Source organism: Mirounga leonina, unplaced genomic scaffold (genome assembly GCF_011800145.1).
Source record: "Mirounga leonina isolate KUSES-001 unplaced genomic scaffold, KU_Mleo_1.0 Mir_201, whole genome shotgun sequence".
Classification (NCBI taxonomy): Eukaryota; Metazoa; Chordata; class Mammalia; order Carnivora; family Phocidae; genus Mirounga; species Mirounga leonina.
This window is the reverse complement of record NW_023270504.1, coordinates 3,068,499-3,091,861: the sequence shown is the minus strand read 5'-3', so window position 1 is coordinate 3,091,861 and position 23,363 is coordinate 3,068,499. Positions and strand designations below refer to the sequence as shown.

Here is a 23,363-nt window from a genome sequence, read left to right as displayed (position 1 = left end):
CGGGGCTCAATCCCAGGACCCTGGGATCATGACCTGAGCTGAAGGCAGACGCTTAACGACTGAGCCACCCAGGCGCCCTGTTCCCTTCCTTTTTAAAAAAATTTTTTAAACCTCCATTCTTGTATTATCCAGAGGCCGTTTAATCCCACAGGTTGGCCCTAACGCAGTACTAATATTCAACAAGCATTCATTGAGCCCTTTATTTCTGCCAGGTGCTCTGCTGGAAAGGTCCTGACAAAAAGGCATTTGGGAGCCATATTAGTTCTTTGTGCCTAGTCAGGATATTTAGCTCTGACCAACTGAGCTTTGTTCATTATTGGACTGGTAACCTTTGATGCTGCTACCATACTTCCTTGAATTTCTAATTAATCGTGTTGTATAGAAGAGGTAGAAAAAGTGGCAAGGAGCAAGGTTAGCTTGTCCTCAGTCCTGTAATTGTATCAGGGATAATTTTGACTTTGGGGATGTTATTAATCAGAATACCAGTCTGAATTCTCTCCTCCTGCATCGCCATGGAGTTACTGAACTTAGGAATTGGTGGTAATTTTACATAGGGCTAGAATTTAGAGTGGATGTGACTAGTGTTTCAGAAAGGAAAGTTTTAGTTACAGTAAACTGAATGTCATGAAAGATTGAGTCTGTATACCAACAAGATGTTTAATTTATGGTGGGGATGTGATATACTTACCTAGCAGGTTTTCTTACCCACAGCATCCAAAGGATGAGAAATCCCCTACCCCCAAATCTGTGAAAAGTCTCTCCTTTCTTAAGACATGTTTGTAATGAAGTAAATGATACTTTGATCTTATGTAAGTAATTTTGTATGTATAAATATCTAAATGATTTCATATGCCTAACATAAAGCCCTGAAGGATTTAAAATATCTGTGAGATTGAAATTGTAAAGGCATTTGAGCAAAGCTTTGTATTGGATATGATAAGGGAATGCCTGAGAAGTACACAACCTAGGTGGGTATGCTGAATGTCAGCGTATGACTCTGGAGCATTGGTGTATTTGAAATAGAAAAGTAGTTTGGAGTAATCTAATATTAGAGTAAAGGATGTTCCAGGAAAGCTTTCTGGGAAATTAGAATTTTCATTGGGTTAATGAAAGAAGATATACCTTATAGGTAAGATGGGAGGACGTTTTCAAGGATAAAGAAGGGCATGTGCAAAGATAAGTCATGCACATTTTCTGTGTGCCTTTTTACATGCAGCTGGCTCAACTTTAAAACTGGTAGAGGGCCAGTGGTGAAGAGAAGGCAACCTGGATAATTATCTCAGTCTAGGGGAGAGAAGATAGAGGTATCTCTCACTATCCAAATTCTCACCACTTGAATTCAGGGATCTGAAGATACAGGATAAATTTTCCGAGGAATCTCTTACAATATACACTTTTGCTACTTGATATTCAAAGATTAGGAACCAAGTTGATTTGGATAACTTGTTACCCCATGCATCACTCTCTACTCAAGAACCTCATAAATTTGGATAATGATACAGTTTTCTTTTGTTCAGCACTAAGTCTATTAAACATATTTAAGAAGTTGTGTCTGTTCAGAATCAAGAGAAAAGAATGTGAAGTAATGCAGGGGAAATACATTTTGTATATTAACGTTATAGGATTGGATAAGATTATCACCTACTATGTGGCTGTCTGTCTTACTTGCCATGTGTTTCATCAGGGTTTGATTATTGAAATGTTCATGGTTTAATTCATATTTAAAAGCATCTAACGTCTATCTACTTGAAGTGTACTTTAGCATTTTATATTTCACTGAAATTTTAATGTGATTTTAATATGATACTTTAAAACTTATTTTTAGGGAGTAAGCCCTGAGCCAATTCATCTTAAGATTTTTTCACCCAATGTTGTCAATCTGACACTTGTGGATTTGCCAGGAATGACCAAGGTAAAGATTAGTTGTTATTCATTGTGGATTTGGTCATGTTTGTTTTCAATTGTGGTGGTTTTTGCTTGACCTCATATGAGAGTAATCAGCTCCGCACCGCACCCCCCAAGTCAACTTGGTCTATTAGCAGCATTGATATTGTTGAGCCCTCCCTTCTCCTAGAAACATTTTTCTTTACTTGGCTTCCAGGATAACATACTCTGCAGGTTTCTTTCTAGTCTTACTGGCCACTCCTTCTCTGTCTCTTTAGCTGGTTTCTTATCTTCCCATTGTCTCCACAGTGAGTGCCTCGGAGCTGTTTTTAGACCTCTTGTCAGTTGGGTACACTTACCCCTCCTTGATGATTTCATCCAAACTATGGCTTTTTAAATACATGAGTGTCTGTATGCTGACAGCATGTAAACATCTCCAGACTTGTATATCCAACTATCTATTTGACATGTACGCTGAAGTGTCTAATAGGCATTTCAAACCTGATGTGTCTTATGCTGAATTTCTGACCTTATCCCTCAACCTTACTCGATCCTTCTGTAGTCTCCCCCACCTCAATAAATGGCAGCTCTCTTCTATCAGTTTAGCCAAAAAGCTTGTAGTCATCCATGACACTTTTTATTCCACACCCTACTTTCTGAGAAGATCCTTTTGGCTCTCCTTACATTTAAAATATATTCAGAATTCCATTATATCTTACAAATTTATAGCTACCATCCTGATCTAGCCACTATCCTGTCAGCTGGATTACTGCAATAACCTCCTAATAGGTCTTCCTCATAATCTGTTCTTAAGTAAGCAGCCAGCGTGATGTTATTAAGGTGAAAATTAGATTGTGTCATTCCTTGACTCAAAATCTTTCCAGTGGCTTTTCATCTCATTCACCATAAAAGCGTAAGTTCTTAAAAGAGAAAGTATCCCTGTTATTCTTCTCTTTCTGCTCCAGTTTTCTGCCCTTACTGTTCATTCTGCTGGAATATTCTTCCCCCAGATAGCTGCATATACCTCTGTTATCTCTTTCAGTTTCTGTGCATTCTTTTTTTTTTAATTTTTTATTTAATTTTTAATTTTTAAAAAAAAGTCAGAGCAAGCAAGCATAAGCAGGGGGAGCAGCAGGCTTCCCGCTGTCTGCTCATTCTCTTAAATGTCATTTTCTGAATGACTTCTTCCCTCATTACTCTATTTAAAAGCATAATCCAATAATTATTTAAAAGTATAACCTTCTCTAATAATTCCCTAGCTTCTTGTTCTGCTTAATTTTTTCCATAGCTCTGCCACCACCTAGATACTATATATATGTATTCGCTTATTATCTACTTCTCATCACTAAAATATAAACTTTATGAAGTCAGGAATTTTGGTCTTTATTTATTTATTTATTTTTAAAGATTTTATTTATTTATTTATTTGACACAGAGAGACACAGCGAGAGAGGGAACACAAGCAGGGGGGAGGGAGAAGCAGGCTTCCCGCTGAGCAGGGAACCCGATGCGGGGCTCTATCCCAGGACCCTGAGATCATGACCTGAGCCGAAGGCAGACACTTAACCAACTGAGCCACCCAGGCGCCCCTCGGTCTTTTTTTTAATCACTACTGGGATGTATCTGATGTAGAACAGCGCCTCAAATATAGTAGGCTGCCAATAAGTACTTCCTAATTGAATGAACAAATGAATTTGTCTCTAGGCAGTTATCATTGACCAGTCCTTTACATTGTAAACTTTGATATTTGCAAGAGATACGTTTGAGACTTTCACATACTACCAAATTCATATATAGCACTAGTAGTAGTATATACTTTCTTCATTTTAACTATCTGTGAATGGAGTAATACCTATATTCTGGAGATTAAATGGGGGTGGGGGAAGCTGAGTTGATTTTTATTATTAGTTCCTTGCTCATCTCTGTTCGGTTCAGGTGCCTGTAGGTGATCAACCTAAGGATATTGAGCTTCAAATCAGAGAGCTCATTCTTCGGTTCATCAGTAATCCAAATTCCATCATCCTTGCTGTCACTGCTGCTAATACAGATATGGCAACATCAGAGGCACTTAAGATTTCAAGAGAGGTAGATCCAGATGGTAAGGACAGATGTTAATATTGAATGAGATGCTTGGTTAACAGTGGTAAATCTACCCTCAAGAAAGGAATGCTTATTTTTAGATGTAATTTTTCTAGCTGTTAATACAGATTTAAAAAATAATGCAATCCTGTTTTGCTTATAATTAGAAATAGAAATTCTGATGGAAAATAAAGTTTTAATGGGTTAGTTGCTGTATGGTCAAGGCAAGAACACTTTACGTAATGTCCATATTTGTAATGGTTGCCTAATGATTTTAAAATTGTAAGATGGGCTTTGCAAAGAGGGTTTGTTTTGTATGAATAAAATGATTTAGATTTTTGAATGGCTGACTTCAAAGAATAACCATCATAATAGGTAATCATTGTAGATTCTTATGGTATAGTAGAAAATTGTGGTATCTACATTCTGCAGAGGTAGAATACCTTTAGACAAGGCAGAGGAAATTCTTAGAAATAAAGGTAAAATCCTTTTATGAAGCATTCATAACCCCAAGGATTATGTTCATAAATCCTAATTTAGTTCATACTGTGGGTCAGTGTATGGTATTTGACTAATGCTGTGGTGTGCATCTCTTAGTATATATAAAATGGCAGCTTGTAGGCGAGTAGTTATTATTGGTGCTAATAAATGTAGCTTTGCTCCATACCGGAGCTAATTTTTTTTTTACCTGAGTATTTGGAGGTTCTGTGAGCTGTGTCATGTTTCTTTTTTCCTGCTTTGAAGAAGAATTTGAAATAAAAATTTGGTAGGAAAGGTTAATGCTATAACTGCTAATTAAAATTACCATAAACAAATTCTTTTTAAGAATTTTTTTTTTAATTTCAAGTTTTTAAGAAATTTTTACCACACATCATTTTAGATTAAAAGGTAAGCTCTAGGGGCACCTGGTTGGCTCAGTCAGTAGAGCATGTGACTTTTCTTTTTTAAGATTTTATTTATTTATTTGAGAGAGAGGGAGGGAGCACTAGCTGGGGAGGGACAGAGGAAGAGGGGGAGGGACAAGTAGACTCCCCGCTGAGCCTGGAGCCCTAACAAGGGGCTTGATCTCACGACCCTGAGATCATGACTTGACTGAGCCACCCAAGTGTCCCTAAAATTAGTTTTTAAAAAGTATTTGTAAGCAAAGGTTAGAAAAGCATTATCAAAATGATGACAGAGGTAATGTTGGAGGGATTATAGATGAGGATTTTTCTTTATTAATACCTAATAGTTTTATTTAATGGATCATTTTCTTTTCTTTTTTTTTTTTTCATTTACCAGGTCGCAGAACCTTAGCTGTAATCACTAAACTTGACCTCATGGATGCGGGTACTGATGCCATGGATGTATTGATGGGAAGGGTTATACCAGTCAAACTTGGAATAATTGGAGTAGTTAACAGGTTAGCAATCAAGAATGGGATAAGAATTGCAGCATTCCCATTTCAAAGCAGATATGAAATTTTTTTTTCTTTTTTTAAGATTTTATTTATTGGGGCGCCTGGGTGGCTCAGTTGTTAAGCGTCTGCCTTCGGCCCAGGTCATGATCCGGGGGTCCTGGGATCGAGCCCCGCCTCGTGCTCCCTGCTCAGCGGGGAGCCTGCTTCTCCCTCTCCCACTCCCCCTGCTTGTGTTCCCTCTCTCGCTGTGTCTCTCTCTGTCAAATAAATAAATAAAATCTTTTAAAAAAATTTTGTTAAAAAAAAAAAGATTTTACTTATTTGAGAGAGACACAGCGAGAGAGGGAACACAAGCAGGGGGAGTGGGAGAGGGAGAAGCAGGCTCCCCGCTGAGCAGGGAGCACGAGGCGGGGCTCGATCCCAGGACCCCCGGATCATGACCTGGGCCGAAGGCAGACGCTTAACAACTGAGCCACCCAGGCGCCCCCAGATCTGAAATTTTAAAAGCAGCCTAAAATGTGAGATTATCCCTCTTTTCCCCTTTTACCATAAGCTTGGTATTGCTAGGAATTCATTGCTCTAAAGGAAGAAAACAGATTCATTAAAGCCTCCTGTGGGCATTTGTAATGGAAAGTGTTTTTAAAGTAAGTAGTCCATAAAATGGAAGAAAATTTCATAGCCAGGCTTGAAAAATTTCTGCTTTTATGTTATATATGAGGGGTGCACTGGATAAGAAAAAAAACAAACGTATTTTTTACTTTGCATGCAATCAAGAAAAAGTTTGTTAATAAGCTAGTAGGATTTAAATAAATTGGTTTAACACCTCTGGCATTAGTGATCCTTTGTAATTGCCAGGATGGGACTTGGAGTGATTTTATTAAAGATATCCTAATTATAAATAGCTGGTATCAAAAGTTGTAGAAAGGAAACTACTATGTTTTAGACCCTCTCCTGTGAGCAGTTTGCAAATGGTATCTCTTTGAACCCTTACAACATCTCTGTGAGGTAGGGGTTGATGTTTTTTTTTATAATCAGAAGACTCAAGTTGTACATCTACCAAAGTCACATGGTGAAAGCAGATTTCAGATGAAGATCTCTCTTAGTCCAAAGACTTTATAAAGTAGGAAGCACTGAAATTAACAGGAGATCTGGGTTCTACTCCTAGTTTGTCCATAAACTAGATATATAATGTGGATTTAAATGACACCTAACATCTTTGGGTCTCAGGCCTTTTCTAAATGAAAATGTTTTTACTAAGTGATACTGAAGATCCTTTACAGTTGTCTGCTTTATTCATATGTCCTACCTCACCCATACTTCAGCTTTTTTTTTTTTTTTAATCCCCCCTTCTCTTTTCATGGTATAAAACTGTTGCATTTGTAAATGACTGCTCTTTAATTATTTTTGGTAGAAATTAGTTGTCTGTATATGGATAAAATATACAGCTGGTTATCATATTTATACTTTTTTTTCCACCTGTCTGTCCCTGTTACTTCAGAGTACTGCTTTTGACAAGAGTTAATGGTAACAATGAGGCCTAAACTATTCAGGTATTACAAGTCACAGACTGAATCTTGGCGGAAGTGCTTAACATGTGACCTTGGGTAGGTTAATGTCCCTGAACCTTGGTTCCTTTGCTATAAAATGGGCTAATACCTACTGCCTAGAATTATTGCACGAATTCGATAGCACAGTCCATATCGGGCATTACTACAGTGTCTGGTGCTACCATCAGTCATCTAAGGAATGTAGAGGACACAGCTGACTTTCAATTAAACAATTTGTTATTTTCCAACCTTAGGAGCCAGCTCGATATTAACAATAAGAAGAGTGTAACTGACTCAATCCGTGATGAATATGCTTTCCTTCAAAAGAAATACCCATCTCTGGCTAATAGAAATGGAACAAAGTATCTTGCTAGGACTCTAAACAGGTAACACTTTTCAGGTCCCTTTGGTTGGCCAATGAGAGTCTGAGAGCTCTCATTTTTAGTTCCTTACATTTTCATAACATTCTTGTGTGTACAGTTTCAGGTTTTGTTACTTGTACAGTATGTTCGTATAATGTAGATGTCTTTTTTTAATTCAGGTGGTTGGCGTTAAATTAGTCTAGGAATGCTCAAGGGAATTTTTAAAATGCCTTAATTATGAAGTTCTCGACAGTCAATTTACTTTTGGTAATAGAACTAGGTAGCAGATGACTTAATTTCCACTTGGGATTTCAGGACCCAAACTAAAATAATTTTCACATAATCGATTCTTATTTTAGGATGTCTTCTATTCTTATTCATAAAAAGAATTTAAAGTATATACCTTGAATCCTTAATACCCACTGATGGTAGAGGGACTGGAAAACCTTTCTAGATAATTAAATGACTGAAATGAAAGCTGTTTTCTCTTACCTTTGTCTTATTCCCTAAATAATTTAAAGGCTGATGGACTTGGATCTTAATAAGATTGATTTTCACTGTGCTAAGTACTCATTGTAAAAGATAAGTCACAAATCAAATTTTTTCAATTTATATTTGATTCACTAGCAAATGCTATAGTTTGATGGGTTGAAGGCAAATTTAAAAAGTGTTGACCAAGTTGTCTTTGTTCATGTCATTTTTTCAGTAAATAAGCCTTTACTGCTAGCCCAAGAATTGCATTATTTCCTGCCAGGACAAATTATTTGACAGCTTTTACCATTATTGGCATTTTAAAAATTTGACTTATTTGGGTCTTCAAAATACAGTTTTACTTTAAATCTTTTCTTGTAACCTTTATTAGGTTACTGATGCATCACATCAGAGATTGCTTACCAGAGTTGAAAACAAGAATAAATGTTCTAGCTGCTCAGTATCAGTCTCTCCTAAATAGCTATGGTGAACCTGTGGATGATAAAAGTGCTACTTTACTCCAACTTATTACCAAATTTGCCACAGAATATTGTAACACTATTGAAGGAACTGCAAAATATATTGAAACTTCAGAGCTGTAAGTAAAAAATTTCTCTATGGATTTGGTTACTTGAATTGCTGGGTTGCTTTAGCTTTTGTAACAGTGACTTTACCTCTGAGATTTTCTGATTGTGATTTATTATCTGCAGAATAGTATTTTGCAGAAATAATGATGATGTCTGATGTATGTGTATAGGTAAAGCACAGTAAAAATTTCCGTTTTTTTTAAACAAGACTTTGAGAAGTATTTAAAAATATTTGGTAGTTTAACTTTTTAAATGTTTGTTTCTTTAATAGACACACTATAGTTTTTCATGAAAAAAAAAAAAAGAAGAAAATGCAGATAAAAAGAATAGGAGGACAAAATTACTTAATTCCACCATCCAGAAATAGTCCCTGCTAATTTTGGCATGAACCTAGACATTTTTCTATGCATCTGTAAAACATTATAAATGTATTTCAAAAATCAGATCAAAATACTGTCATGCTATTTTGGAATCATTTCTTTAAATCACCGTGTCACAAACAACTAATATTAATTACAGATTTCTATAATCAATCTTAAAAATTTACATGGCATTTTACTTTTTAGATACACTCTCTTTTCTTGAACCCAGTACTCTACTACTGGTAGATCGTTTTTATTCCTACACATACATAAACAGTGTTGTGATGGACTATTTTGGGGGCATGTATCAGAGTAAACACTTAGGCGAAATTCCTAGAATGGAATTACTGTGTCACAGGGTAGGAACATCCTAACAATCTCTTACTGTTGTCGTACTGTTAGTAGATTGTATTGTTTTACTACTAGCAGTATATAAGAATGTTCATTTCTCTGAACTCTCATTTAAAAAAAATCTTTTAATTTTGAAGTAATTATAGACTTCCAGGAAGTTGCAATTAAATGTACCTTCCTAGGTCCTGTTAATCCTTAACCCCATCTTCCCCAGTGTTGACATTTTGCATAACTATAGTACAGTAACAGAATGAGAAAATGGACACTGGTACAACCCAGAGCATATTCAGATTTCACCACTTGTGAAATTATACATGCATTTGTGTGAATTTTCTGTGTGCTTTTGTGTGACCCAGGTGGCCTTTTATGTGAGTTAACTCCATAAAGACAGTATTGAACTAATTGGTGAATGGTTATTTTATACACACACACACACACACACACACACACATGGCAATATTGAGGGAAATAAAGATTACTAAGATGAACCTTTAAGAAGCTTATTGGGTGGGCGCCTGGGTGGCTCAATTGGTTAAGCGACTGCCTTTCGTTAGTTGGTTAAGCGACTGCCTTCGGCTCAGGTCATGATCCTGGAGTCCCGGGATCGAGTCCCACGTCGCGCTCCCTGCTCAGCAGGGAGTCTGCTTCTCCCTCTGACCCTCCCCCCTCTCATGCTCTCTATCTCATTCTCTCTCTCGCAAATAAATAAATAAAATCTTAAAAAAAAAAATTAAAAAAAAAAAGCTTATTGGGTAAGGTAGAACAAGGTAATACGAGGCACAATTATGTGGCAAACAGGAATATAATCAAGTATTTTTATTTAAATATTTATTAAATATAATACATACCCAGAAATGTGCTTATAACATATATGGGGAGTTTTATAAGTAGTTAATAAAGCAAATATCTGTAATCATTTAAGCCTTTAAAACATTGAAGAGAGACCATTTACATTTCTCTCAGGCACTGGGAGAGTGTCATAGTTAAGAATGTGTTTAGGGGCGCCTGGGTGGCTCGGTCGTTAAGCGTCTGCCTTCCGCTCAGGTCATGATCCCAGGGTCCTGGGATCGAGCCCTGCGTTGGGCTCCTTGTTCGGCAGGAAGCCTGCTTCTCCCTCTCCCACTCCCCCTGCTTGTGTTCCCTCTCTCGCTGTCTCTCTGTCAAATAAATAAATAAAAATCTTTAAAAAAAAAAAATTGTTTCAGTTGGGCTCTGAATAGAATTTGGGAGGCAATAAGTAGAAGGGTGCTTTAGGCTTTGGGACAGCAAAGAGCGCGGGGTGTATTTGGAGAACGGCATGTGCGCGACAGGATATAACAGGAGGCAGGCAGCAAAGGCATCTCAGAACAAATTGTGGAAAGCCAAAAATCTTCAGAATTTGGAGAATTGACTGAAAGAACACTTTCAGTCAGAGGAGTACCCATTTAAGAAGGATAATTCTAGTCGTTATGGAACATTAGGTGGAGAAGGGGAAGGTTGGAGGCAGACTGGTAATTTAACTACTTTTAAGTATAATTTAATGGCATCCAGTTAAAGTCACAGTATTGTCACATCATCAAATCGCATCTATTTCTAAAATTTTTATCACCCCAACAAACTCTATCCATTAAGCAGTATCTCTTTGTTCCCTCCTCCTCCGGTCTCTGTGAATTGGCTAATTCTAGGTATTTTATATGAGGGGAATCATACAATATTTGTCCTTTTGTGTCTGGCTTATTTCACTTAGCATGTTAGGCTAGTACCTTCTGCTTAGACAACTGTAAGAAAGTAGTGCGTAATAGAGATTTAATTTGTTTAAAGCAGGAGCAAACTGTAGCCCATTGGCTAAGAAGGATTTTTACATTTTTAAATGGTTGAAAAAAATTCAAAGAATATTTCATGACGTGGGAAAATTATGTAGAATCCAAATTTTAGCGTGCGTAAGTTTTACTGGAACACAGCTGTGCTTATTTGTTTATATTTTGTCTGTAGCTGCTTTTGTGCTCAGTGGTACAACGGAGTCGTGTGGTAGAGACTCTGTGGCCCGAAAGGCCTCAACTATTTACTATCTGGTCCTTTACAGGAAAAGTTTGTCTGTGTCTCCTGTAAATTGTGGATAAACAGAAATAAATAAGATTCTGTTTCTTGTCTTTTAAAAAGCTCATAGTCAAGAAAACTAGGGCAGAGAAAAGATGTTTAGTACTTAGTGAACTGATGTTTTCTGACAAAACAGTTACTCTGTGTGTGTGTGTGCACGCCAACACGCACATATACATGTGATGAATGCCTTTTTGTTGAATGACTCTCCTTCATTAAAAGAAAAAATTAAGAGAAACTGGTTCATAATGGAGTTGAGAACACATGAAAATTATCTAAATGTAATTATTTGAGACTTTCTCAGAAAATAAGACCTTAAAGGCTTATAGGAAGACTTCTAACTTGTAGCTTCTTTCCCTTTTAGTAATAATAGAAACCATATACTTCATTGCCTTTCAGATGCGGTGGTGCTAGGATATGTTATATTTTCCATGAGACTTTTGGGCGAACTTTAGAATCTGTTGACCCACTAGGTGGCCTTAACACTATTGACATTTTGACCGCCATTAGAAATGCTACTGTGAGTATGCTCAACTTCTAGAATTTTTTGAAAAGAGGTTAAAGGTTTATTATAATTTTTAACCCATTAGCTGTATCTTTTTAAATGAATTGTATTTTTGCTCTCGTACTTGATTATTAGGAAGCACTTTTCGTGAAAAATACCAAAAAACATGATTTATTTTAACCTAGGGAAGAATTAAAATTTTGTGTAGTTATAATAAGAGCTCAAAAATTTTTTTAGGGTCCTCGTCCTGCTTTATTTGTGCCTGAAGTTTCATTTGAGTTACTGGTCAAGCGGCAAATCAAACGTCTGGAAGAACCCAGCCTGCGTTGTGTGGAACTGGTTCATGAGGAAATGCAAAGGATCATTCAGCACTGTAGCAATTACAGTACACAGGTAACTGCGAAATGTCACACATGTCAGGTGAGATAGTACAAGACAGGAAGTGCTGGTTTCCTGGGGGGGGAGGAAACATGGAAGATGGGCTAAAGGTAACTTAAAATCTGCATTTTCCCGATCGGAAAGTGATTTGAAGTAGTATGCTTAAATGTAGCTTAAAGTCTAATTCGCTGTTTTGGTGATTATTTAATTTTCCTTTAAACAAGGCAGACTGTTCTATTTTTCTTTCTTCCATCATATATAGGAGTTGTTGCGGTTTCCTAAACTTCATGATGCCATAGTTGAAGTAGTGACTTGTCTTCTTCGTAAACGGTTGCCTGTTACAAATGAAATGGTGAGCTGTTATTTTCACAAATGATCATTGTAACCACTGTTAAAGAAGTTTTTTTGTACAGCAATAGGAATACGTTAGAGTTTAGGCATGTTTCCCAGTGTATTGGGAAGAAAAAGAAGTGAACCTCACTTATTTCAAAGGACACTTCGGTAATTCTGGCATAAAGTACATTTTTCTTCATATTTCAATCATTGTTAGCCTGCAGCCACAGGTTTTCATGAGATTGGAGTTACTGTTGGGGATTGTGAATAACTTTGCTCTACTATATAGCACCACTGATCTAATGGAAAATTAGTTTTATCTTCAGCCCCAGTAAACTGAGCCTTTATAGCAAGCTATTTTAACTCTGGTACATCGGGGTCATTTGGCCACTTCTTGTTTGCTTATTTGATGACCCAATGCTGTAATATCATGGTTGCTTGCTACTATTTTGTGGGTTGCTGCTATCCTTAAAAATGCTGAAATTGGCAAAAATACGGGATGAGCATTTGAGATTGCTTTTATGTCTCTATTTGTTGGCTGAGTGTTTAGTTTCCCTTTCTGGTCACTAACAGTGCATTTGGGTCCTTGGCTCAGGGTGGTGCTGAGCCCCAGTGGAGGTTTACTAAGACTACAAAACCATCCCTGAAGTGTAGAATGTGAGCACTGCTCCTCGGGTGTTTCCCTAGCAAGCGTAACCCCCAGCCTGAAGGAGCAGGGATATAGTTAGCCTGATCTCAGAGTTAGTGATAGCACAGGATCATTGGAATTTCATTTGAAGAGATGCTTTTCACCTTGGTTCTTGACGTTTTAGTGCTCTCCTAATACCTGAGATTCGTTAGGACAGTGCAAATGAAGGAGTTAGTTTAATCTCTGCAGTGCTGGAGGAATTAATTTCAACTTTCTTTTTGGATTATTGTCCCATTAGGATTTCAAACCACATATAATATTTAAACTATGTGTCTAATTGAGGCTAATCAATCATTATCTCAGGTCTTTAAATGTGTCTTTTACTCAAATAAAGTTAACATCTTTTATATCTGATTATGAAATGTTTTCTTGTTGAAACTGAACTGAAACTTTGTGACATGGAATAGCAGATGATCTGAGATTTTAATAGCAAAATTACATAAAGCCTTGGAACTTAGATTTGCATCAGGGAATTTTTTTTCCCCCTAACAAAGTACTTCTGACTACCTTAAGGTTACTTCCTCACCTCCCCCTTTCGAAATGCAATCTTAGATGCTGAGATACAAATAATTCAAAAGATAGAGCAGATTATTATATGGCATAATATGCCATCAGTTGGAGTATAATTATTGAGTATTGATTTAGGCATCAGGGTCCCATAGTGTCTTTTTTAGAACTGTTTACTAAGTTTCATGTTTCCTAAAGCCTAATTTTATTCTTTTCTAGGTCCATAACTTAGTGGCAATTGAATTGGCTTATATCAACACAAAACATCCAGACTTTGCTGATGCTTGTGGGCTAATGAACAATAATATAGAGGTAAATACCATTTGAATTGGCACTTTTGAGAGGAAAAATCTGTTGTAAATCAGTTGTATCAAATTTACTGAGCATGGGATAACGATAAAACACACATGGACCACATTATTGTATCGTTATATCCCCGGAAGTATGCTGAGGGCATTACATTGTTATGTTAAATCTAATTCCCAGAACCACCTGGCAGCATCATTCTAAGTTTCTGTTTACACGACTGCAAGTCAGAGGGGATCTGGGATGCACTGATTTAGTGTGGACTGCCTGCTCCCTTTCAGTAACTGGTGTAGTTTATTCAGGTTCAAGAGTGGAAAACTGAGTGTTTAAAATTGTTTTCATTTGGCTCTGAAAGCTGGGAAGGACATTCCAAGATTTACCTAAATAGTAAATTTTCACCAGTACTGGGTGGCTGCATTTCATGGCTCTTTTTTTTTCCATTTGAGGTGAATGTTGCAAGTTGTGTAAGCTCTCACATGGAGACAAGGCTGGTGGATAAAGCAATTTATCCAGATGCTACTTTTGTTCTCAGCTACTTTTATCCAAGAACAGTAAATTTTTCTGCTACTCCTTAATCCAGTAAGACCTTGGAGTCCCCTTCTTTATAAAATTTCCTTTTATGCATATGGGTAGGGAGAAAATTGCAAACATGGAATTTGAGAACTGGACGGGACCCTGGGTCATCAGCTTCAGTCCTTTGGTTGAACAGATGAGGAATCTGAGGCCCACAGATGGTAACAGTGTTATTTTAGTGCTTATTTTGCTGGCACTGTTGGAGGAAACAAGCATTTTCTCTTTAACAGGTACAGGGAACTATTTTTTTAGCTGCTTAGCTGAGGTGACTCAGTATCAGAAAAAAAATTTCAAAGCAGACACGAACGAGTAAGGCATGTTAAGGCACTTTAAAGCACTTGGAAAGTACACTAGAAAAGTTATGTTAAAAATGAGTGTGTAGACACTGTCTTAGAATAAGGGTTTGGTTCTTTTTTTTTTTTTTTAAGATTTTATTTATTTATTTGACAGAGATAGCGAGAGCAGGAACACAAGCAGGGGGAGTGGGAGAGGGAGAAGCAGGCTTCCTGCCGAGCAGGGAGCCTGATGTGGGGCTCGATCCCAGGACCCCGGGATCATGACCTGAGCTGAAGGCAGATGCTTAACGACTGAGCCACCCAGGTGCCCCTGAAACCAGTTTTCAATGGAAAACTGATGTATGGAAGTTTTTGTAATACTGACAAGGTTATTTGAGTTCAGCTAAGCTTGGTTTTTTAAACAAATGAGCATGTCGTTTTTAACGATTTCATGGCAAAGAACTTAACTTGGATATTCTCATTAAATCTTTACAACCACCTTTTGAGGGTAGAAAATGTTAACAGGCTACAAAACTGAGGGCTTAGGAAGAGTTGGTAACCTGTCCAGTTAACAAAGTTAAATAAGCCAGGACTGGTGTCCAGGCCAGCTAAGGTCATAACTGGCTGGTAACAGACTAGGATGAGAATTTCTGGGCTCCACATTCTCCTGCCTTTTGCTTCGTGTCCCTCTTCAAAATGTACATTTTAATTATTCTGAAGATTGTTAAAATCCACATATTTTTATCATCTGCTATATTTTTTGTATCACTGGATTCCCTCATGAAAAAAAAGAAAATTAGTCAAGTATCTGTCAAAAGAAAGTCTTACCCGTGAAAGATCACTGTGGAAGCTTGGTTAACATCTTTTTTTGCAGGTTTGAGAGTGCTCATGAAATGGTTTCTCCTTAGGAGCAGTTTTGACTTTATTTAACCTAAATGCTTTCCTGTGTCTTTGTCACTGCCTGCGAGGGAGCCGGAAACACCCCCCCTTCTCTGTTTTCACTCCTGCCCCTTTCATGGTGCTTGACATACAGTAGGTGTTCACTACCTGCTGATTTGAATTTAACACAGTTTCTCAAGCTTTGTACCAGAGTTACCTTGTAATACTGGCCAATTCAAAGAGTGGGCGGTCAGTCAGTCTATTACATTAGGTTACAGAAAGGACTGTTTCACCACAACATTTATTTCTGGGAGATAGTTTAGGATAAAGAAAATGGAACGTCCTTAAAGGATAACCTCTCTCCACCACAGGTATTTAGGGTTCTGTGTGTGGGAGTTGTGTGATTTTCACACACGGGTGTGCAGGTTAGAGTGATGTTTAAAGGCTTAAGTCTTCCATCATCTGTGCACTTAAGATTCCACACGGTGAGCTGGAGGGTTGTGCACACGTTTACGTGGGGACAGTTTACATCATGGACTCCCAGCGGGAAAGGCAGAGATGTCAGCCCATCGCCTCTCAATTGAGAATCCTGGTCCAGGGAGCCACTGTTACTGATGTCGTATTGTATCCTTCAGGTGTGTTGGGCAGAAAAAAAGATTGAGAAGCATTGGGTTAAATGATTTCTTGTTTTAAAATAAAATTGTGACATGAGTCCCAGCAGTGAGAGGATATACTGTAAGTTATTCCACACTTTTCGATTCAGCTGAGCATTTTTTAGTAGGCTTCTTTCTCAGTGCTCTGATAATCACTGGGGTTTTGTTTGGTTGTGTTTTATAGGAACAAAGGAGAAACAGGCTAGCAAGAGAATTACCTTCAGCTGTATCACGAGACAAGGTAAAAAACGAGTATTTTAAAATCATATTCCCAATATGAAAAGGATTGGTAAGCCTTAATACTACTCAGTTCTAGGAGTAGTCGTCTTTTCTTCTTCTCCCTTTACTATTTCATTGGAACTATTTCATTGTTTGAGTAAAGGTATGCAAGTTCAAAAAGAGGTTGAGTAATTTAAAGATAATGGTATCTTGAATACATTAGAAAAAATGCTTTAAGGTGGATTTTTAAGTACCAAGCTTTTATTTTTTTTTCAAGATTTATTTTAGAGAGACGGGAGGGAGGGAGAGACAGACTCTCAAGCAGACTCCATGCTGAGCACAGAGCCCCACACAGGGCTTGATCTCAGGACCTGAGATCATGACCTGAGCTGAAACCAGAATAAGAGGCTTAACTGACTGAGCCACCCTAAGTATCGAGCTTTTAAAACAAAGTTTATGGTGACTTTATCAACTTTGTAAAATCAGTTGAAATGACCAATGAATTTACTATAACACAAAGGTATTTTGGAGAGGGAAGATAATATGTACATAATAGGTTTTAGTTTTCTATAACGGTTACATAGATTAAAATGCATGTAAACAAATTCTTGAATTTGAATTCTTTACCAGAAAAGACCTTACCAGATTCTAGAAATAAAAATAAAGTTTTTGAATTTGGATTTTTCTTAGTTACTCATCTGAAGAAGGCTTGTAACAAAGATGACAATAGTACAAGAAATAGGGAAGAATAAACAATTTTATATCCCATGGTTGCTTTTGTTTCTCATGTTACTTTACTATTTTGATACAGAGAAGAGAAATTTACACTTAATAGAATGTTTCTGAATGCATTTTTGGCATCCTTGATTTTCTTTCCCTGCATCTTTTGCCTTTAGTCTTATAAAGTTCCAAGTGCTTTGGCACCTGCCTCCCAGGAGCCCTCCCCTGCTGCTTCTGCTGAGGCTGATGGCAAGGTCTGTTCTGATTCTTAATCTAAGCCTGCATGCCTAGTGGTTGGTGCAACATAACCATCTGGAAACAACACACTGTACAATGGACATTAATGTGGGATGTTGTGCTAAGGTTGGATCATTTTAGTCTAATAGGAATTTTAAATTATATGACAGTGTATACTTCATAAATTATTGTTGACATGCCTTTCTTTTGCTTGCAATATAGAAGATGCACACGGAAAAATAATTTAAAGAGGAAATTATCCTGCACTTTTGAAATTCAAGCTATTGGTATTTAAATTTTGCTTGTTAAACTGCATGTTTTAACATATCTTTTAACAGTTAATTCAGGACAGCAGAAGAGAAACTAAAAATGTGAGTCTCTTGCTTCAGAATGGAAATGTACCTTTGGTTCTCACTGAGACACGGTCTTCACAACCACTGAAGAAGCTGTTTGTACAGTAGCATCTATCTCTTGTCTGTGTTCCATTTTTTAATGTTTCTCTTACCTAACTAATCTTTGTAAGATGGCATTAGTTCTAGTTTTAACATTTCTTTAAGTAACAACAGGCTTTCCTCCTAGTTTTGATTTTAAGATTGTGGTAGGAATTAAGATTCCAGAGATGGAAGTTCATACTTTTGAACATTTCCTCTTTAAAGGCTCTGAGATCTTCTGTTACTAATGGGTCAGCCCCTCCTTGCTGCTTGCCTGAGTGGCCATACAGTATGCCTTGTCACCCGAAACCTGGGGCTTAGCATGTGCCTCAGCAGCTTACGCGAATTCAGAGCAAACAGGGACTGGGAGAGTTTGAGACCATCAATTCTTGATGACCTTTTTTGGGGGAAAAATGAGATAATCAGTAAATTATTCAGACCCACCCTTATTTCTGGTTTTTCTTTCTTCCTTCAGCTCCTTTCCTCACTTACTGTCCAGATTTAAGGTTCTAAACCTCAAAAGTTTATGAATGTCTTATCTTAGCCCACTGTGCTCAGGTTTTACAGAGAACTATCTAAATCATTGCTTTAAGTTTTATTTCACTCGTGGCATCACCCTGAATGTGCTTACCTTCCTTTTTATCATTCATGGTGTAGTTAACAGGCATTTAAAAATATAACTCATTTTAAGATTACTGTATAAAAATACTGCCTATATTTGTAGTAGAGGCAAATTTGGGCTAGCGTTTTGATTCAGAATGATACCCCAAACTGACTTTTTAAAAATACATTTCAGCTGTGCGATATTATAATTTGACATCTGTATACAATACAAAGTGATCAACCCCAAAAGTCTAGTTAGGCATCCATCACCTTACAGTTGACCCCCAGTTTTTCTCTGTATCTATGAGCATTTATGTTTTGAAAACTGATGTTTCTTAACAAAAAAGTTTGGATGCCATCTTAACTCATTTTAGATTGTAAGATCTTTTTAAAGAGCATCTACAAACATTCTTAAATGTTGATGAGTTACTGTTTTTCCCATTATCCTAAACATTTTTTCTATATCCTAGAGAAGAAGGTACAAAAGTACTGGTGATGACTAGATTTCTTTTAGTAGATCCTTAAGAGTACAGTGAGGAAACTTACCTTGGGTTTATGTCACATTCCACATTTTAGGCAGCTTAAAGTCACTATCAGCCTAAGAATTGTGAGTGTATTCTTATTACAGAGTTTGTAGTTTTACCCTATTTTGTTGACTGTTAAGAATGTAAACTAGGAAAATAGACAAACTCTGAAGTTGCTGAGACACGAGTTCATAGAACTTTTGGAGAGATCATAGTTCAACAGTGTGTAAGGTTACTTTGAAAAAATTAAGCTGAATGGCAGTTCTGTTTTTCTTTGTGCTTTTAATAAGCACTTGTTTTTAAGGGCAGTTTATACTTTTCCCACAATCTGTTAGAGGGTTGGTGAAAGGGAGAATTTTAAAGTTAGCAAAAGATAAAAATTAAATCTATTGGCTGAGGCCTTGCAAAGAAATGACAACAGAACCTCTTATTTACGATAGCTCAGGATTCCAGTTACACATGGCACACACGATCTTTTTCTGACCCTGGTGTCTGTCTGAATAGATGAAATTCCAGATGGTACTGGATGTGTGTTCTCCTTGACAGCTGTCAAAGAAAATGAACTTTGTTTAGTTAATGTCAGCTCGGATGCAGTTGGAATAGGTTTTGGAACATGTTTATTTCAGGTTGCATCTGGAGGCGGTGGGGTTGGAGACGGTGTTCAAGAACCAACAACAGGCAACTGGAGAGGAATGCTGAAAACTTCAAAAGCTGAAGAGTTATTAGCTGAGGAAAAATCAAAGCCTATTCCAATTATGCCAGCCAGTCCACAAAAAGGCCATGCTGTGAATCTGCTGGACGTGGTAAGCCATGCGAATGGGTAAGCGCTAATAAGATAGCCACATTACTAGGAAAACACTTCAAAAGACCAAAAGTCACAAAAACGTACTGAACTTTTAACTGTTAAAGGCTGCCGTTTCAAAGCACAAAAATAAAATTTTCTTCCCCTCACTCCATTTAGCCTGTTCCTGTTGCACGGAAACTATCTGCCCGTGAACAGCGAGATTGTGAGGTCATTGAACGACTCATCAAATCGTATTTTCTTATTGTCAGAAAGAATATTCAAGACAGGTTAGTACTAGAGTACTAAATCAGACTCTAATTTCCATAATCTTTTAAAGATACACGTGTTTTAAAATTTGGGGGCTTTTGTTCTACATCAGTGGATCATCTGCTGGTTTTGTTTTGCAGTGTGCCAAAGGCAGTAATGCATTTTTTGGTTAATCATGTGAAAGATACTCTTCAGAGCGAGTTAGTAGGACAGCTGTATAAATCATCCTTACTGGATGATCTTCTGACCGAATCTGAGGACATGGCACAGCGCAGGAAGGAAGCAGCGGACATGCTGAAGGTACTGTCAATGGCTTTGAATTTCACACTTGGGGTCACAGATACAAACACTACGTTGTTAATGCATTCTGAACCTTGGAGATACATAGTCTTCAGATGATGGCTAATCTTTTTTTTTGGTTGCTACTTGATTAGATTTTTAGATTCAAATTCCAGAGAAGATACTGGTTAATATAAATCTACCACACATAAAGTGGAGAGATTACCCCCACATAATTCAGGTTTTTTGATATCATAACTTAATAAGCATCTGTAATCTTTTTTTTAATCTAGGCATTACAAGGAGCCAGTCAAATAATTGCTGAAATCCGAGAGACTCATCTCTGGTGAAGAGAACTATATAATAAGAGACTTTGTTGACTCGAAATCTGCTAGTTACTGCCTACTTGAGTAGAATTTTATTTATGAACTCCTGTGTATTGCAATGGTATGAATCTGCTCATGTGAAGAGACTGGCTATAAACTGAAAATTTTACTCTGTATTGCAGAACAAATCATACATTTAATCCAAATAATAAATGGCTGTTTCTCAAGTTGCCCAGTACATATAATATACATCAAGTCTTCCTTGTGACCGTTTCATTTGAACTTTAAAAGAGCTGTGAATGTTCCAGTTGTACAAGCAGTCTGCCTGTGGATAAGATGACCTGTGTAATGTTAGTAGTCTTAAAGCTGCTGCCTAGTCCTTCAAGAAGAACGCACCCAGACACCATTTCCTACAACTGTAATGCATGCACATTATAAACTGGTTATAAACTGGTCTGGCTTTGAAAAATGTGAGTTGACAAGTTACTCACAGTCACTGTAATCCATCTGTTCTTCGATTTATAGTTTTATTGAGCTTCTCTGCGACCTTTGATGTGTTAGTAAGAAAGAAGATCTGGAACGTTGACAGTGACGCGGTATGCGTAATGTGTAGCTATGCAGCCCTTTCACTTCTGGGCCCACGCTGCCCTAGTGCGTTAAAAATCAAAATATCTTTGATCTTTTCGTAAACCTGGAAGCATGAATTACATTTTCCTGCATTAAAAACAATCCTCTAGACTTGATTTTCAAATATAATAATTCAGATACATCTTTAAATTAGGTCACTTAGACCATGCTTCAAGATTCACTTGGAGGTGGGACTTAAAACCGAATCCTGTGCTGATCATTGAAGTATATCTTCTCTATCGGTAAAGAAAAGTTAGTTAACTTTTACTTCACACCAACAAAATACATTATAAAATACTGGTGAAACTCTATAATAATCTAAAGAAAAATACCCAGACACAGCCACACATCTGAAGGCTTAGACTACTAAAATGCATTCAGAGGTTGGGGGTGAGGTTTACAACATATTCATATTTTATTAAAATTCCCCAGGTGATTCTTGATATGAATTACATTATAAATTTTAAGAGACGGGTCAAAATCCTTAAGGCATCTTAGCTCCATCTCTAACATACTGTATCTGTGATACATAATTTACTGAACATGTTAACATTTCTCTTAAGTTATGACATTTATGAAGGCCTCGTGGCAGGGCAACATGTCTGTTAACTTGAGCTTACGGCACCCCTTTACTAGCAAACAACAGGCTCAGCAACTGAGCTCAAACAAAAAAATGGATTCAGTCTTCTAGGATTGGTACTACTCACAAAGTAGTACCATATCTTGATAGAATGCACACTACCTAAGTGTCTGTTAGCACACACTTTAAAGTCACTTTGCCATCTTCAACATCAGTATAGCCGTCCATGATTTAACTTCAGATACATTAGATTCTGACTACCATTTCAGCCTTTTGAATTTGTAAGGGGGGAGGACTTACAGTGCACCATTCTCCACTATATCAAACATTTCAAATTGAAGATGTTACCTTTAAAGACAGGCTATGGTAACGTGCTTGTTGGCACTACACACCTTGTACAAGAAAAGCAAAGGCAAGAAAGGTATGGAAAGTTACAAAACCTTCCTTTATTGGCTCTCAAACTGAGGGAAGCTCTAATCTGTTGAGACGATCTGACGTTTACAGTGGACACCTGTATGTTCTTGCTATGTAAATAAAATTGCTGGTATGTATGACATTAAAGTTTTGTCAATAAATGAATTCTTCCTAACTTTGCTCCCAGAGAAAGGTTTAGATAATAGTGTATAAAAGTTTTACAAAATTTTTTCCTATTCTCAAAATTCTCAGAGATATCACATCTCCAGTTTTACACATAAAGACAGTGATTTGTTCCACGTAATCCAGGTAGTAAATGGCTAGAATTTCAGCACTAAAGCCATGCTTTGCTGCCTGTAAGGTTTTCTAGAAGGAATCAGATTGTGAACCATTTTGTATTTGTGTTTCACTTGGACCTTGATTTTTCAGATGTGGAAACAGTTCTGAGAATTGACTTGCCTAATGTATGGAGAGCTTAATTAGGTCTTGATTCTAAATCCTGAAAGCTTCCCTTACCTGAATACTTTTTGATACTCTCCTATGATTGGATATTTGGTATAATATTTGCCTCTATTTTCGCTCTAGTTACTTTTCAGTTTATCTCAAGTTGTAATCTGCTTGGGGACAGAAGCTGAAACTTAAAACTCATTTAAGTTTCCAGATTTATAAAATACTGCTACCTTAGTAATGCGGCAAAACAAGGCTGTGAGTAAATTTAATTATACTGAAACACAGGCAAGGACCTAGAAAACTGAATTAGAAACTTTCTGAAAAGTACAGATTTTTGTTCTTTGAAAGGAAACTTTCTACTAGAATTTCTACTGCCAACTATGGCTTAATGTATGTAATACTTTTCTTCTTCTTAAGGAGAACTATATTTGATTCATAAACAACAAAAAATTCAGAAATTGACAAGTTTCCAATACTATTTTTCACATTTCTAATGTGGACACTAGAGGCGCTGCTGGTATTCCTGAGTGAGATCAGGGAGATAAACCCCTGATATACAAGTATCCAAGACGGCGCCTGGGTGGCTCAGTCATTAAGCATCTGCCTTCAGCTCAGGTCATGGTCCCAGGGTCCTGGGATCGAGCCCTACATCGGGCTCCCTACTCCGCGGGAAGCCTGCTTCTCCCT

The 23,363-nt window shown here is 37.2% G+C and overlaps 2 protein-coding genes across 9 annotated transcripts in view; one reads left to right on the top strand and one right to left on the bottom strand.

The window, feature by feature from the left end:
- Positions 1 to 22,393, top strand: part of DNM1L (dynamin 1 like) — a 51,551-nt gene extending 29,158 nt beyond the window's left edge. For 2 of the 8 annotated variants that reach the window (XM_035027920.1, XM_035027922.1), the window contains 16 exons: positions 1,826 to 1,912; positions 3,820 to 3,982; positions 5,245 to 5,365; positions 7,164 to 7,295; positions 8,134 to 8,340; positions 11,518 to 11,638; positions 11,861 to 12,016; positions 12,264 to 12,353; positions 13,749 to 13,841; positions 16,400 to 16,456; positions 17,331 to 17,408; positions 17,730 to 17,762; positions 19,576 to 19,752; positions 19,911 to 20,020; positions 20,141 to 20,300; positions 20,573 to 22,393. In XM_035027920.1, the coding sequence (XP_034883811.1) occupies positions 1,826 to 1,912; positions 3,820 to 3,982; positions 5,245 to 5,365; positions 7,164 to 7,295; positions 8,134 to 8,340; positions 11,518 to 11,638; positions 11,861 to 12,016; positions 12,264 to 12,353; positions 13,749 to 13,841; positions 16,400 to 16,456; positions 17,331 to 17,408; positions 17,730 to 17,762; positions 19,576 to 19,752; positions 19,911 to 20,020; positions 20,141 to 20,300; positions 20,573 to 20,629 (1,842 nt within the window). In that variant the 3' untranslated portion in view covers positions 20,630 to 22,393. The remainder of the gene's footprint in view (positions 1 to 1,825; positions 1,913 to 3,819; positions 3,983 to 5,244; positions 5,366 to 7,163; positions 7,296 to 8,133; positions 8,341 to 11,517; positions 11,639 to 11,860; positions 12,017 to 12,263; positions 12,354 to 13,748; positions 13,842 to 16,399; positions 16,457 to 17,330; positions 17,409 to 17,729; positions 17,763 to 19,575; positions 19,753 to 19,910; positions 20,021 to 20,140; positions 20,301 to 20,572) is intronic. The other 6 variants (XM_035027921.1, XM_035027923.1, XM_035027926.1 and 3 more) reach the window with 3 other exon arrangements.
- Positions 11,747 to 23,363, bottom strand: part of YARS2 (tyrosyl-tRNA synthetase 2) — a 29,455-nt gene continuing 17,838 nt past the window's right edge. The window contains exon 7 of the transcript XR_004683333.1: positions 11,747 to 12,336. The gene's annotated coding sequence lies outside the window, so the exon portion shown is untranslated. The remainder of the gene's footprint in view (positions 12,337 to 23,363) is intronic.